The sequence below is a fragment of the Tubulanus polymorphus genome, chromosome 2, assembly GCF_964204645.1.
Source record: "Tubulanus polymorphus chromosome 2, tnTubPoly1.2, whole genome shotgun sequence".
Lineage (NCBI taxonomy): Eukaryota > Metazoa > Nemertea > Palaeonemertea > Tubulaniformes > Tubulanidae > Tubulanus > Tubulanus polymorphus.
This window is the reverse complement of record NC_134026.1, coordinates 2,897,346-2,915,518: the sequence shown is the minus strand read 5'-3', so window position 1 is coordinate 2,915,518 and position 18,173 is coordinate 2,897,346. Positions and strand designations below refer to the sequence as shown.

General features: G+C 37.9%; 1 protein-coding gene across 2 annotated transcripts; it reads right to left on the bottom strand.

The window, feature by feature from the left end:
* Positions 1–2,659: 2,659 nt before the first annotated feature.
* LOC141899282 (uncharacterized) lies at positions 2,660–17,736 on the bottom strand. Of its 2 annotated transcripts, XM_074785484.1 has the most exons (3): positions 17,588–17,736; positions 8,995–9,529; positions 2,660–5,742 (listed from the first exon to the last, which is right to left on the bottom strand). In XM_074785484.1, exons 2-3 carry the CDS (start codon positions 9,431–9,433, stop codon positions 3,470–3,472), a joined length of 2,712 nt encoding a protein of 903 aa, XP_074641585.1. In that variant the 5' UTR covers positions 9,434–9,529; positions 17,588–17,736; the 3' UTR covers positions 2,660–3,469. The 2 variants fall into 2 exon arrangements, with proteins under 2 accessions (XP_074641585.1, XP_074641586.1); XM_074785485.1 differs by lacking the exon at positions 8,995–9,529.
* Positions 17,737–18,173: the final 437 nt, after the last annotated feature.

The following is an 18,173-nucleotide window of genomic DNA, read 5'->3' as shown; positions in this document are numbered from 1 at the left end:
TTGAAGATGCTTCAATCGATTGTCTTGATATTGAGTTTATACACGTACAAGAACTTCGATCAATTACTGTGTATTTGAATTGAAACTGGGCGTTATGAAAACAAATGGCAGACACTTAACGACGTGAAATACAAATTCACATAGCCTAGTATAGTTCCTTTTCATATAGGATAGTGATAAATGGCATCGTTGTTTCCGTTCTGTCGGAAAGTATATCAGATATTCGTCGAACGAGACATTGAATTTTAACGACTACGCAAGTTAAAAGAAGATTGAAGAAGAATTTTCGCCAAAATCTGAAGTTTCTATGGTAGAACAGTGAGTTTGAAGAGCTGTGTCTACGCTGAGAAGGAATTCCTCGTGTAATTTGAATTCTTCGGCGCCTTCAGGCAACGACCTCGGTGAACGATTACAAACATTATGTATATTCATTTATCTTAGATTTTTGTGATGCTTTGAATTGTTGTCATAGCCGCTAATAGCGTAGTCAATTTACGATTCATGATATTGGAATTTGTCCCGTCATTAGCAGTATAAATCTGTACGGATGACTATTGTGGAAATCTGATTCATTTGCAGTGTGGCGACAGCTGCCAAATGTGTTTCGGACATGTGTTGCTGTTTGACTGGAATCCTATCAATGTCTCTGTGTAAATTGATTGTGACTTCCCTTCTCTATCTCTATATATATACATATAAACATAATATATATGACCAAATACAGCAAAGAAATTTGAAGTGGGTTTCGTGCTGAGGTTTCATTGCCTGCGATTAGTACGAGCCATGCTAAGTGACATGGGCGGATTAGTACATTCCAGTCGAGTGCAAAATGTTAATTCGTAACTGATTCACTGGGTTTAAAAATATTCATTTCCCGATTCGTTAAAAGAATCATATTTTTTCTTTCTTCACATCGCTAGAAAACCTCATCTCTCAACCAATAATTAAAACTAGGCAATGTATTTCATTAAGTCTCTAAATGAAATTAATTTATTTACAAATCCTTAACATATCTGTATTTTTACATAATTAATACATTACGTAGCAATTATTGACAAAAAAGAACAAAATTCTGTATAGCACATTAAAAACATAGAGAATATTCCTGAGAAATTTAACAACATCGATTTGAAACTTATTCTCTAAATGATGAATCTGAACATCATCTAATACAAGTTGTACTAGTTGAATTTAAGATGTAATTTTCTCGGAATTAGGGGTCCTCCATATCTTCTTTAGAGAATTTTCAATATTCCAACATGACCAGAATGACAATATATACATATTCAATGTTTCGGTGGAGAAGGTTTAAACAAGTTTCATCAATCTAGAGGAGAGCTTAGGTAATCCCTAACTAAGCCATTCACCAATAATTCGGTCTTTTGATAAAAAGAAAAAATATGTGTGCAATGAATAGCAATTTAATGCACCTTTTTATCGAATAGCCGTCGCAGAGTCTAGGATGGCTTTTCCGTTTCCAATAGCGATGAATAACCTAACCACAGGGAGAGCTATGCTGGTAGTGGGCTTGTAGCTTATTAATAAATAACCGTCCAGGATTCTTACTTCAACAGAATCTACTTCTCTACTTAGAATATTGTTGAACTTATCATTGAAAACGAATTGAATTAGATCAATAGGAATTGAACTTAAAATAATAGTTAATCTTATGGATGAAATCGGTGTAATTTTTGATGGCGGGAAGGTTATATGGATTCTTGGAGATTTAACGGTCTCCAAAATGTATGCCCCAAATCAAACAAATCAGACATCGCCCTCTCAGTGACCCATTATAACACAGGACCGAGCCTCCGATAGAGTAAATAAAAGTTCAACGTATGAGCCCTTATCATCTTGAATGTCTGATCTACCTAAGAATACTCTACTAATAAGGACAGGTGAACAAATACGGCTATTAAATGCTGAGTTCATAACAGAAAAATGCATAGCTACTTTAAGTGATTTAAAGTTGACCAAGGAAAAAAAAGACAAAAATCGCAATACCGCATGGATAAAAACCGACTAAACATTTTCTATTTTTTGCATTCGCATTGGCCAGGTCTCAAGGAATTCACGAGTTTTACTTCGTGTTCAATAGATTTTCCATACGTTGAATCTACTATGTACAAAATACACGTTACAAAAACATCTACATTGGCACAAATTCTTATCTCGACTTGATAGCGAGTCCAACCCCATCAACGAGGGCGATATCTCGATAGGGGATTATCAATAGGGACGCAACACGATCAGTAAAAAAATTAAACAGAATATTGTGTTAGGTGTTTTCTTACGACTCTCCGCGTGGTGATATGCAATCTACGTTCGCATATAAACGTATCGTCTTTCAAGTTCACAGATTGAGGTTAGATCAAAGAATCGGCGACTTATTATCATGGTAATTTTATGAGACATTTGAGATAATTTAATTTCGATTCGTTGGTAATAAAATGACACGAATCACTTGTACTTCAAAGGAGCTGAACATGGATGCTCATCCATAATCAACAATGTACTGTCACAATATTAGGATGGTATAGTCAATGTGCTTGCGAATGACATATGTTTTCGATCGGGATATCGGTAGATCCAGGGGAACAACACAATTTGAGCCACTCAAAAATAGTTCAATTTCCCAACAACAGGTGAAAGCGCCTGGAAATCGGAATCAGATTAGAATTCAGTCGCAAGTTTCGGTTACCGAGGCATGATTGTATCAAAAATATACGAATACCTATTTTTGAATACTTTTCAACTGTTCATTTTCACGATTAATCGTTTGGAATATAGTTGTACTTTTCCTTGCAGCTGATTAAATATCCGCCGCCGCAGCCACCGGCGTTCATTCTACCATTTGTCCACCTGCCATATTCTGCTCTTAACATATATCCACATACATATACATTATTGTGACCAATAAGTTATTGTTAAACTAAATAATGTCATCTAGTTTTACTGCACCACCTGCCTCACTGGCGTCAAGTAAACGAAGTTTATGATACAATTTGAACGACAAATATCGAAATCGATCTCCGCGACTTAAATATACACTCAATGGTAAAAGTGGAATTGCAGACATGATACGTCGTTATATTTGCAAAAAAACACTAAATCGCTTTCAATTCTGTAATGATATAAAGTCTCCGCATTCTGTACGTGATCTTTGAAAAAACAAAGTTTGTGTGTGGGCTCGGTTTCCCGGAACGATCTATCTGATAAACAATAAAAAAATATGCGTAGCTGCTTGATTACTTTATCTGTAAGCATTCTATAAGTGGATAAAAATACAGTCGGCCAATATATACCTTCTATATTGACGATGCAGTGACCTATCCATTTATACGGACTTTTTCTTTATTCAACGCCAATCAACATCACACTGATATAGACTTGATTTTGAATTCAATGTTTAGGTTTACATGTGACTGAAAAAGTCATAGATTTACACCAGAATTTAACATTCATGAATTCACACTTGGCTGCAAAGTCTCGCTTCTTTTTCTTTTTGTAAGCGTTCTTCGCGTTCCTCCGCCGTTTCCTGGTACGGATAGGTCATTTCTTCCAGCGCTGCCAATGTCGTATAGTTTCCCGAACTTCTACGAGCGTCCTTTTTCGTCGGGTTGAACGTGCTACAATTTCTCAGAAATGAGGAAGGTTGTAGCGTTAACGGCTGTTTATTGGACGCGTAATTCGGGCTGACCGATCGGCCGTCGGGCATTTCGATACCGCTGTCCGAGGACGGGTTACCGGTCTCTCCGTAAAGCGGGCTTTCAGCAGCTGGACGAGTCCGATCTACATTTACATTGACTTTTAACGGTTTAATCAATGGAATAGGTTTATTTAATATCGAATCCGGGCTCTCGTTACCCGGATCTTTCATTGCACCTTTGATGTTTTTCAGTTCGTAATAATCGCTGTGTTTCTCACGCAAACTATGCCGGAACTTATTGTTTTGCAAATCGCCCTTGCCACCCGGCAGCGAACTCGCTTGCTTTTTAGTCCGTGGCAAACTACCGTAATTCATATAATTATCCGAATACGGATTATCGTAATCCGCCGAACATTTTGAGTTATTACGTTGAATTTTCGATCGCACTTGCTGATTAAGAGCACCTAGCGAGTTAACGGCCTGCTGCGGTTTGTTAGTGAGTTTATTATCACTCGAACACGAATGATTATTGATATTAGTTTTCGGCTTTGTTTTCGGAGGTAGGTCCTCCATTGAGCTGCCCGAAGATTCGTTGCCGCTTTCGCTGCCTTTACGCGGTGAATCTAAATCATCGTCAGTGTCTGAAAATGGGATGTTTATTCCTTCGAATGTGACTCGTGGCGCTCGTTTTCGACTCCGGGCCGGATTTCGATGCGCGGTTTTCGCGTTCGGCGGTTGTGGCGTGGTCGGTCGAGAGATCGGCGTGGTCGGACGACTTATCGCCAAACTAGCGTGTACATTCTGCATTACGGACGGCCGTGAGAGATTCGGAGTAGATGGGGAAGAGCCCGACTGTGAAAACGTTGGCGTCGTCGGTCTTGAACATGGCCTTGAAAGGTTAGGTGTAGTCGGACGGGAATTGGGACGATTCTGGCCGGCGTAGCGTGGCATAGACGGGGTGGTTGGGTTGGAATTCTCCGGTGTATTTGGCATAGAATTATAAGGAGTTGGTTGTCTATTGTAGATGATCGGAGTCGTCGGCCGGGAAATATTCATCGTCGATTGAGCCACATCTGGAACAGGTGTAACTGGGCGTGAGGTGCGCTCTGACTCGACCGGATTAGTTAGTATGCTAGGAGGGTATGAATGCCGGGCTGCTGACGGTGTATCCGGGTTCGGATGATGTTGTTTCGTATCCACGTCGTTAACCGAAGAAAATCCACCCGTTTCGACAGTAGCTGCAGAACTCACTTCACTGTCTTTGATACTGTCGTAACTCTGCCTGATTTCTGACGGTGTAACAGTCACCCGAGGAGCCGCCGGCTCCTGGCGACCCTTTCCAACGGTATAGATTCCTCCGTTTTTCTGCAGGTCTTCGGACCACATCGGTGGCGTGATTCGAAAATCCCACTGTTGTTTGACGGTTAAGGCGAACCAAAGAACAATCCAAAACAACAAATAAACAACATCCATAATGATACAAGTCAATAACAGTTTGTCGTTGTATACTCGGTAAACCATGCCTTCATCGTAATTGATAGGGGCTTTAAATATCATCGATGCTAACATCATAGACATGGCGGCACAATGCGGAACATAACCCTGGCACCCCATCAACGGAAGTTGCTCCTTCTTCGTCCGGGCGGCGCGGTATTTTTCCTTGTATTTTCTACGACCGACCACGTAATAATGATAACCGTATTCGAACATGGCTAGATTTTGGATGAATAAAATCGCGCTGGCGATCAGATATAGTATCAGTATACCCTCAGCGCTCAGACAGAATTCAACTGTAGGCATGATGGACCGGTTTACCGCGCATTTGTACACGACGCAGAAGCCGTTGTACGTCACCAAACTTTGAGCCAATAAGACGAATAGTTGAAACGAGAATACGCCGCTGAATGGCCGACAAGTGAACCAGAATACGGACGGATAACGAACCGTAAAAACTAACAGCGCTAAAGCGTAATTGATGAACTCGATTGATATTTGGTTAGTGTTCCATCCTCCCGTATGCGCCGTCACATTACCACCGAACCAGTGTACTTTCATCGGAAACATCACTCGCAAATCCGTCACCCAGATTCCTTCTACAAAACAAAAATCGAAAACATTTATTTCTAGTCGTTAACAAAAATAGGTGATCAAGATGAAATTATGAGAATTATTCTCTGATTAGTGTATCTTGTTTTGTGTAGTAAAAGGAAAAATGGTCACGTGTCGTCTAGACTATAACTATATTTTTCAAGCACGCCGGAGTCGTACCACGGAGCCCGTGTATTCAATCTAACCAAATTAATTTTATCAGCAAATCGCGTTCAAACGACATGAACACGCTGTGTGTCGATTTAATTAAATTATTTTCATGCTGTTCCATGTGGATAAACAATAGAATCACGGAGTATATCCCTTCTCGTATGCAACAGTTTACTCCACAAATCACAGTTGTTGCTTTATTAAGGAGGCAATAGAGCGCTCTATAGAGTATTCCCGTCATGCAAGAGAATTTAGGATGAATTAACCCTAAGTCACTAGAAACATTCTATCAAAAAAAACTTGGTATGAATTAACGGCATTTTGCATCGACTCATTTCAAAAACTCTAGCATTCCATCGAAACTAAGGCCAATTAATCTCGCTATTTCACGTGAATCGGGCGGGGAATCAGGTGAACACATTTTACTTTATTTGCTGTGTGACAATGAAAATGAGCCCCGGTACAAAACGGTCCATGAAATTTTAATGAAACCAGAATCGCATGGGACACTAATTGGTCTCGAGTCTATATTTTAATGAAAAGCATGGATAAATCTATATCTCTATATATGCAAATGATCGTACTACCCACCGTATACCCAATACCGGTACCTGTCATCTACATGTAGTTATCATACCTGGAATTACGTGTCCATTCTTAAACTCCCATTTCATAATTAACGAGTTTAGCAATAAGGAATAATCTGACTAAAGTCTACATTCTATGCATCTATTTTTTTCATGAATTGAACATTTTACAAACTGGCGATGTCAGTCATTAGAATATGATAAGCCCATTTACAGTTCCCAGGTGCCATGTTTAGGTTATCCACTGGGTCTGCGTGGTTAATTTTTTCTCCGTATTCTTTCCAATCTAATTTCTTTATTTGAATCTTATGCTTTTATATTCTTTCTGTAAACAAGGCTTATCATTACGAGAAAGATTTCTTTGGATCCATAGCGACGATGTTTATGAAAAACGTAGTTTGATTTATCACGATCCTACACCACGATAGTTCCAGTGTGGCATATAACGGAAGAACTATTTCACTTCGGCGATATAAAACAATATTCGATACTGAGAGACAACGAATGTGTCAAGTGCCATCGAGTAAAAACAACATTCGATATGAACTATTTTCACGCCATGAATAAATGAAAACCTCTATACTCATCATCGAGATGCTTTCCGGAACCCGATGGGTACGGTACAGATTAATCTATATATCGTGTTTGAGCTAAAGTAAAATATTGAAATATCATTTCGACCATACCAGCAGTCTAGACATTTTACTGTTAGAAAACATTTTAATTTCGATATATGTAGGCTGCAAAATTGCTGCCAGTGTATTCATTGTAGGCCTGGAAACCTCGAACGAATTTGACACTCTATATATCCACAGAAGATAGAATATCTTTAATCAAATAATTTCACTGCACGTAACCATATGGTATTGAAGGGCCTCGTATCGAATACATCAAATTCACACAACTCTGAGGCAGATGTCTGAAATTCGATCGCACTAAACAAGTATAGAAAAAAAATCAACTAGTATTGTCTACTGTTTTGTTCCTGTTCTTTGATTAAGTATACTTAAAACACGTGCACAGTTACACACAGTGTAAAATCTGGATATGAAATCAGTAATTAGCAATTAATTGCATCTGTAAATCATTTCAAGGGTAGGTTCATTTAACATATGGGAATTTCAACTTCACTACTGGCAAAAACAAAGCTTGAAACTTTTTGACATTTAGCTCGTTCCAGACAGAATGCTCCACGAAAAACATACTACAAAAATTCAATCAGGAGATGACTTGACCCGGAAATGCACTCAAAAAAATCTTTTAGGTTTTTTTAGATATGTGGAATTAGCATCTCTCTCAAATCAATCAAATTATATTTTGGGCTATGAGGTTCGTGGTGAAAATTGCAGTTAACGCCGAAGGAGTGATAAGGTGTGGACGTCAGAGGACTTCTTGTTCGCATATTTCCAGTATATCACTGGGATAAGTATGAAACATGATATTTAACATTGATAAGCAGTTGTTTTATCGCGAGGCAAAGCCAATCGGCAGCTTCATCTCACAACACGCCTAAATAAGGGCTACTATTTTATGGTATAGCTGCCTAAACAAATATTATGTCTATCCATTGAAAAAGAAGCGATAAAATTCAACTAGATCTAGGTGGAAAATTTGTTCACCACTTAGAAAAACTAACAGCGAAAAATATTGCCATTAAACCTATTAATTGTAGCCTATAGTGAATTCATCCTTAGGGAACGTGTTTTTGCGATGAAACCTTCTCTGATACATATTTATTTCCACTAACCCAGGTAAAAATTTTGGTATGAATATGCCAATAAGGGCTGAATATGAATAAAAATCCCAAAAATATTTTGTAACATTTAAATATTAGATACCAATTCAAATCTGGTAGTTGAAACAGAATTCTTCTTAGTCCTTAAACCTAACCAAATAATGCAATATCAAATCTGGATAATGTCTGAACAGTGTGAAATAGTTTGGAATGTTTTAAGTATGAGCCACCATCGAGACACTAGAACGATACTTCAGAAATAAGACAACTATTATACAAATATTTGCTGTTCGTAGCAAATAGATTCAGGTTTTATTGGCTTGAACCCGATCACCTGGCCATCCAAACAATAACCACAATTCAGCCCATCACGTTCGTGTATCAGATTCTTTTTTCAAACAAAGTTTCAATTTCATCGTGAATATTACCAATATCCTACATGTAACAGATCCGATATTAGGTCCATATAGGCATGATCGCAGAGAATCCATGAGACACACGAGGAAAACTGACCACAACAATCTTGATACATGAGGGCTATAATATTTCTGTCAATATCAGCAAGGTTTGTGGCTCTTTTCTGCTCTGAATTATGATATACGTGTATGACTTGTCCCCTATTGGTGTCATCTTTAGGCACCTACATATGTGTGGAATTCCAAAAGGAACTTCTTATGGAATATCATTCATCCTTTTCAGTTAAGCCCTCCTTACAACTTGCCGTAGATCATTAATAGGTTTAAAAACAAGAAAGTTTACTTTACCTCTAACGAAATGGCCATGTTTGATGAGCTCTGCTTCCATCAGCGGTCGGGGTAACAACAAAAAGAATGCCGAAATTAAATGAAGAACTTGCGCCCACGGTCCGAAATTTCTCCAGAGACGCTTGACGTGACCGAGTCGTTCTGTCTTCAGCCAAACTTCTTTACTGGGTTCCTTCCCTAACTTGACTCCGTCGTTGGCGAAATTTCCAACTTGAAACGCCGACACAAGGATAAACAACGGTAAACAAAGTATTGCAACAACCACGAAAAATACGACGAGGTTTAAAGTCACTGTCGGCGCCGATCCTTTCCATTCGAGCGATTTGTAAATCGTGTAATTATTCAAAGTCGAACCGATAATGTAACATTCGATTCCGATAACTATCACACAAAACCATATCATCCATAACGAATTAATCTTAAACTTAACAGTAGCCATTTCTACATTTAAAACAATCCAATTCAGTGCTTATATTGATATATCCTACAGCTTTGCGGTTTTATTTACGTGTGCACGCGGCGGCTATAGCAGAACCTGAAAATACAAAACAGAATCAATTTTGAGTTTAATTTTCAAGCGCGCTGTGATTGGCTGCGCGCTCTAACGACCGACAACGAAGCGCTCGCGTACAGAGGGATTTCTAGCGATTTCTAAAGAAATTCGACGAATATAAATTCTGACTCTGAAGAAGTGTGAAAACATTTTAATCGGCAATTGAAGAGTATTACACAACTGAGTCATTCAGTCGGCCCTAAATCAATTATGAACCAATAGTTGAGCATTCAAATGTGATTTTCACACACATTATAAAAGGAAGCGGCGATGATTAAGGAAGGGAATCTCTACATGCACGGCAACAAAATATCTATCGAATTATACAAATAATCGAAACCAAACCAATGGGCTTTCATAGAGATCATATCCAATAAACCAATACCGTTGTAAACTCTTCCAACATCGTTATTACAAAATCCGATATGAAATAAACGACGTCTTATATGGAAGCCTTTACCGACGATAGTTAAATCTTATATGGAAGCCTTTTAGTAAAGAGCCTAATACCTTGAATGTATCAAGAAGACACGATCGATAAGCTAATCTAATAGGCCTAAGATTTGTTGATGTTTACTTGAGGGCTGAATAAACACCGATTCAGTCCTATGACCGTATATAGAATTCATATATCTGAATTCATATATCAGAATACGTACGTTCCTCACTTTTCTCGAATGTAGGCCTACGTAAATCAATCTTCCAAACGCTTGCGAGATTTTAAAATTATCTCAGAAAATATGAACTGAATTTGAATAGTTTCAGTTGCTTAGTAACTTTACCGATTATTTTCATCAAGCTCAACATAAAGTAGCTCCTTTCAGGTGGACATCTTTATAATCTCGGAAACAAATATTCAAAATCTAAGGTTTCAATTCGATGTTTCGTACTCGAGACATTCCGCCGATTCAGAGGAACACGAAGCAGGTAAAATGATATATTTCCCAGAAACAAGTAGCGATTGTTAGAAACTGAGGAATTCCTATCTATAAGCTCTGTAAGAGATTTCACGGATCAGGTGTATACTCTCGAGTCAGGTGTAAACTACAACCTAACTATTACAAGTATTAACTAAAACATGGGTGGCATCTGGCATTTGTGTATAACTTATCTGCCAATCATACCACCACCAGAGTAGCGGAATATATTCTCTTTATCTCGTGAACGCTTTGTTAGATAGAAAATCACCCAATTTCATCTCAAAACATTGGTATTCTTTAAACTGCACCTTTGTTTAGTTAACGGCTGTTCATTTTGGTTTCATCATTTTCTAAGAACGATAAATTCGGGGTATACTTTTAACGATTCTTCACTTTGCCTTTCGTTCTTTACTTATATACACACGAGCTTACAAAAATCAAGAATTCCTGACAAAATCTAAACGTGAAACGTATCAGTATTTGTCAGATTCATTTCGAATGAAATTCAACTAGAATCTGTGCAGAGTAAACCTTCTTGCGGTATGAGGCTTAGACTGATTATGAAAAACATCTCAATGACTGTTTCAAGCATGCAGAAGTATGAAAATCGATCATGGTTATAGCATTGAAGATGACAGGAACATAAACTATAAAAAGTTGATCACCTTCATTATTTTTTTCATGATACAACCATCTGATGCAGAGTAAAAGAATAGCGTTTTTTGAACACAGCTTGTGCCCATCGTTCTCGCTCATTGTTCGATTTGTTAAGGCATTGTTTTGAAGATCAGGGCAACCGATAAATAACAGTCGCGTGTCACTACAACGTGTGACTTATATACGCGAAGGAATTCAGGGTATTTAGACGCAACAGCAGTTTCTGAAAATTTCAGTTTCTTGCTCCGTATATGGGTTCAAATCACTGATTTCTCTGCCAATCATGCAGCTTATCTATAACAGCTAATCGTTTTTGAATGGCAAAGATCGTCATAAGAAAAACTAAAAGAAAATTTAGCTTTTATTTAAAGCACACGAGCATAGAAAATAAGAAAATATAACGAATACTGTTTTTCATTTACCTGAAATAAAATCCGTAATATTCCCGATTCTATGCAGACGAACGTTTGCCGTGAAATGGTCAAATTCTCACGATTAAATATAGTGAAAATCACGAACAACAAGAAATTGCGGGAAGCACTTTCTTTCTTCTTACTTTATTCTATAGAACCGGAGCGTCTCGGGTTATTAAGATCCATTCAAGCATTTATAATCTTGCCGTATTCAGATCGGAATCAAGACTGGTGTAAATATTAGAACATTTTGCTATTTACGGGAATAACAATGATTCATAGAGTACTATAAACAGATTACATTATTTACTCTATTTCAGTAATTAAACGGATATCGTCCAACCAATAATAAGCGTATATTCGTAGTGATGTAATGTGAAACCGTTAGGAACCCTCCAAATATGGCGCCCACTTATAATGTGAAAAAGTTATGGATTCAGAAAAAATCGTTACGCTATCAAAACCCAGACGTCAGGAATGAATCGGCTGAATAGCGAGAGTATATTTCGCTGCAGGGAAGCTTTCTATTCATTTTAGTTATATATCATTAGTTAATAATAGACGTCCGCATAAGTTGTACTATTAAATACTATTGTCCGCACCCGGACAACAAAGTCATTTAGCGGTAGCGCTTAGCGATGTTTATACAATGGGAACTAGCCAACTCGAACCAGGACGCGCACGCGGCTGCAGATGTCGCGCATCCGACACAAAAACCGCGGTGTTCCATGACGTTTTCGCGACTGCTGTAAAACATATGTGACACTCTCAGAATTAGCCCGGCCGTACCTATCACAATAATACATTCTCTCTTCAACAATAACCTGTTCTACGTGATAGACAGTAAACAGAATCATCTGAGCTCGTGTTGCCCTAAGCTCTATCCCAGGTGGATGTCTCGACTTTTGTTGTAAGACTATGAGCTCAAAAATAATTTAGCTTGACGAAGGTTTTTTTTGTCTTTTTATGTCTCAAATTAGATTCTTTGTTTAGCCAACTATCAGTTTTTAGAATCATGAATTCAGTGAGATACTTCAAGGGGCAAGCTGTGACGCGATGGAACCACTATGGGACACTAGTTGAATGCGTCTAGCACAGCACGTATTTGCGTATTCATGTTGACGTTCGGTTCTTATCGCAATCAAACAAAACACTCATCAAGATGATAAAATTGCCAGCATATTCCACCAGAGAAGACTCAGTCATATAATTCAATGGTTAAGTCGGAACATCCAACATCATTCCAAGCAAAAATGTGTACCTTGCCGCACAGTAACTTTCGGGTAGCAGTGCACTCAGGACAGTTTTTAGAATATGACAGATATGTTTACTGTTAAAATACTTTTTAAGTTGCAAATACATTATAACAAGTGCAAATACTCGGATTATCTTCAGGTTTTTCTATACGCCATACAGTATTATGCATTTCTTCATGTTGCATCTTGGAAATATACTTTTTGATATAAACTAACATCAACATTGATAACTTCCCATTGGAGTTATTAGTCGACTAAAGCTTAATCATAAACCGGCTTATCTCGTTGTTAACCATTGATGTACTGTTTATGTACACTATGAAATAAGTGATCACCTGCGCCACGCAAGCTGAAATATCAATACAATCTATTGCATGATAAAATATTGTACATAAATATATATTTTAGATTCCCTTACCATAGACCAATTATTGTGATAATCCTCGAAATAGTTCATACGAAATTCTTCGAATTAGTCCCTTATTTGAGATGAAATACTGTGTTTTTCGGGAGGTGGGAATCGAAAAGCTAGAATCAATGGCGATTGCATGCAGCACCAGCTTGTAGCTTTCAGTATATATACCGGGGCGGCACCAGGCGATTGTCCTGTCGACAACAACACGGCGCGTGTACGTTTAATGAACATTTCATAAATCATTGATATTATAAACAAAATCGCGGTACAAAACGTCAGCCTGCTTAGAATGAGTGAAATCGGGTCTGATCAATCTTTGCGATATATATATATAGCTCATTTCTACTGGTAGGATATGTATGCAGAATCTCGGTATCTTAATTTTGATCAGAAACGATCTTAAACTTGCGATTCTTTATGCGGCGAGAATTTACAAAACTAGAAAATACAATTCTCACGGGAATTCATTAAGCGAAGCCACGTGAAATTCACGCCGATACGGTAGCCGATAAGACACGTCTCACGTGCTCGCATATTTTAATAAGTCATTCATGTGTTTGATTCGCATAGTTTAATGATATTCAAAACAGATTACGCAATTATTCAATATTTGCGTTTATTACTAAAACTCCATGATTTTACATTAAGTGTACAGATTGGTGGCTTATATATCTATTTGTACAATGAGTTGATATGAGAATTATAGCGGGTGTCACGACATCATTCACGTGGTTTCAACATCAAATTATATTCTATCACTATATACAGGTAAACTATTCCATTATCAGAGTATGTGGACAGATTTCTCCTAAATCTACTTTTTGTTTCGTGAATGAAATGAAATGAAATTAGCCTCCCATTCCGGTTTAAGATGTCATATTACGTCGTATATAGATCAGCATGGTATAGGAAATACACCTGCTTGCATCGCACGAAAATGCTATCATAAAAGAATCGACCGTTTCGTCCTTATCAGAATGAATACAATCATTGAGAAAATATGCAATCGCCGGTTTAGACTCATCGAATTATTTGAGATTTCAATTGAGACAGATGCTATACGAGATATAGATGAATATCGAGTGCTAATAATACTGCTAATTGACACATCAAAATATTACGAGTATTTGAAAGATACATTAATTCTTGATTATGCAATGAGAATGATTTTGAAGTGAGGGCGTTTCGAGTACGAATTAGACCGGACAAAGATGCACCATCTCTTAACGTCGTACTCACGACACATCCTCATTGACACCCGCCCCATAGTTATACATTATAGACAACATTCATTAAATGAAATTTCTCTGCATGCTGTGAAAGATAATATAACGTCACCGACGAGCATTATCTATTGTAATTAAGGCGATGGCGGAATTTGAAGTACACTTCGCTCCAATTCTAAGCGAGGACACATGCCGGTTCGGCAGCAACTGCATCATTTTTCTAGCTGGCCGATTGAGGAGCAACTGGCGGCCTCTCGTAGGTCGCTAGTTGCCGCTAATCGGCGATAAACCCAGTTGCGTCGGTAGGCGTCGCGTTGCTTGTCGACATAAGCCAGCCTTAAGGGGACATTACCCCAATGCCGCCCAGAGATATCACACGCTTATACATATTGAATGGTTGTTGGAAGCCCTAGATTTTGAAATTGAGTTTTTTAAGCACTTCGACGACATATATACTTGCATCGCTTAGCAGTACTGTTAGGAAACAACCAACATGCCCAGGGTCTAACTGAATTCTCATATGAGATGGAAAATATGTTTGGTCAACATAGTTTCAACTGAACATGTTACATTTGAGCCCTCATTAGTTTTGAACAGGTACCAAGGTGCGGCAAAGGATAGAGGCGTTTGATTATGTTTGACCAACTATCAAGCCACTATGCATCATCGTATTAAGCATTATGCATGCAAAAATTCTATATGTCGGATATTGCATACAATATTCAACAGATTTTACATTGTGTCAATCTATTTGAAGCGCCCAGATCTATTAAAAACACCCGGTACATTGTGCATTTGTTGCCACTCCAATATCTGTCATATAATAGAGAAACACAAAACCTCGGACATCATGTGTACAACAATATCGAGATTGCTATATTTTTGAAGAGGGAGGTAATTGAATAATGTGTGTATTATCATTTACACGACAAACTAAAAAACCCCATAAAGGTGATCGTGCTAAATTTTAAAATATTGCAGAGTATGATATAAATAATCACATCGGATTTAACAAGTTTTGAATGTCTTATTAAATGAGAAAAAGAATGCTCCAGGATTTATGTTTTTAACTGATTATCATCTAATCTCGCAATTGAGGCAATCTCTCTTCCATTGTGCACTTTTTATAATAACTAGTTAATCCGTTTTTCCCTCCAGGCAATTGAATGCAAAAAAGGGCGAACCGCTAATTGCATCTGTTTTCCCGGACGATAGATCTTTTCATCTCATCCGAGAAAATGTGACAAAAACTCGAGACAGAATTATTTTTCATTTCACTATATTTTGTTCGGTAAAATGTGGAAGAATTTCTGCTCTTCCTCGGACGGAAGCAACGAACGACCTTAACACAGAGTTACCAGTCGACGTATAGAATACGTATATAATAGATGCATTGTAGTTTCGAATTCATAACTGGGAATACTTGTGGACACGATATAATTAAACATCTATAGGTGGTTAGAATAAATCCCCTGAGGCCAATAACGTAGACAATTCGAACATATTCGCGTGTCTCATCTATTAATTTCCTGTCCAGTGTGGGGACAAAATGAGAGCCCCTGTAGCCCACTTTCTAGAGGCGAGATCGGGTCCAAATACACGTGACTCATAAAAGGGTGTATCGCTGTGATAATGAAGCTGTATATGACCATAAATGATATACATAGTGTGTGTCACGTGTGTCATCCTTATTGATTTTAAAGTGACTAATTAAAACCGGGGTGTCAATCATTTTCAGTTAATTATTAATCAACAACATGAAACTAAAATTACATAAATGCATTGATGAAGTAAAACTTCTTTTTAATATGATGTGTCCAAACCAAAGTGTTTCTGAAGGAGCAGCACTGTCGTTTCGCCGAGAGCTGAGGTCTGAACTTAATCATTACCATAAACCCTCGTTCAAAATAAGCGCGGAAATGAGAAAAGTGTTCTTTCAAAATATTTCGCGTTGTATTTATACTTGACGAAATCAGATCAGTAACAGGATATTAACATAAGACACTTGTCTAAATATTATCACTTTACACGATCAATATGTTCGAATCAACACGTTCGCAAACATTACGCAGGCTGTACGTAAATTGTGGACACGGAATCAAAGCATAAATCATCGACTGTTAATGAGAAAGTTGTCAGAGACGGAGACAGTGAGAGGCAGACGGGAGGAAAAGAAGTAAATATCCAGACGAGGTCAGATGTTGAGATTGGGACAAATGTCAACAGTCTAGTAGGAAGGAGAATGTAACTTAATGCTTCGTGTTAACTGGATGAAAGTACTACACGATGTTATAGTGTGACAATTTGAAGCTACCATTGAATAATGGAGTATCGACAATTCAACAGTCTCGAGTCTTTCGAGATAGAATTAGTTTTCTGTTGGGGAGAGTGATTCATATTTGAATGTCTCGGCCTCGGGCACCAGACGATTACGATGACACACCCACTTCACTATGACATATACCTTACAATCCGGTTTCCTAAAAAAAATGAGTAGACCCCTAGGCATGTATAAATGGAGCATCTTTCATGTTCACATTGTGGCATTGATACATGTTCAAATCTTCTAAAAACTTCATTTTGAGAATGCATAAACATGAACGGCGAATCCCGCCATCCCAGGAGAGATCATCGAATATAATATCACGATGCTATATTGATAAGAAGATCTCTTTTTAAGAAGGATCATTAACCAGAATACGGAAGTAAATACCGGTATATACCTAGCAGTTATATAGTCACGCCGACTAAAAACATTAATCGCTTTCAGGTAGATATAATCATGAAGTACGCCTACGAGAGCGTACGACAGATTAAAAGTGTCATGCCTTGAAGGTTGAAAAATCCATCTTCATAGATTGCTATTACATAACGTTGTTAAGGGTAATGATGCCTAAAATATCTGGCGCGATCGAAGCCGCCCAGAATCGTGTCTAATAAGAATAGAATAGAATATATTTTATTGCTAACAAGTGCTTTGCTTAGAGCAAAAAGAGAATACAACATGAATGTCAATACTATCCAATATCAGAAACAAAATTTACTTTTAAGTTTATTTTGGATAGGTGATAGCCAAGGCTAAAATCTATCCAAGATGAGAATGAACACTTGAATTCAATAATCACGAATACAAATTATGTCTTTACTACTTACATTTCACTGATTCCTTCCACGATTAGATTGTTTCAACAAATGAAATAAACTGGCAAAAAACATCATCAACCTTAGTATATCAGGAACAGTCCGATTTGGGATCCCGGTGACACGAGTGAATATCGGCGTGTTGCGTTCTCACGGGAGCAGCGTGCTCTACTGCCGCCGCCAGCTGCCTGCAAATCAAACATCAACTTCTACACTGCGAGTGAATCATCAGGCGTTTTTAGTCGAATGACACTGTTCGACAAACAGGTTTACATAACACCCCGAAAAGAAAATGTGAATACACTGGATCCAAAAGACGAACGCGAAGATGAATTCATCAGTAGTGAATAAACACACGAAATAAACATGACACACAAAACTCAGAGAATTGAGTCAAAATGTGACCATTCAATCTTGCACCGGTACATTAGTGAGATACTACTTCTTGCGGCCATCGTGCTGAGTTTATGGTCGTAGTATTTATATACATAATGACCGCAACTTCAGAAATCTAATTTATGATGAACTGCAAACTCATAGTAGAGCAACAGTGATCAACAATTATCGTATCTTTAGAAGCCATCGAACTCATTAACAA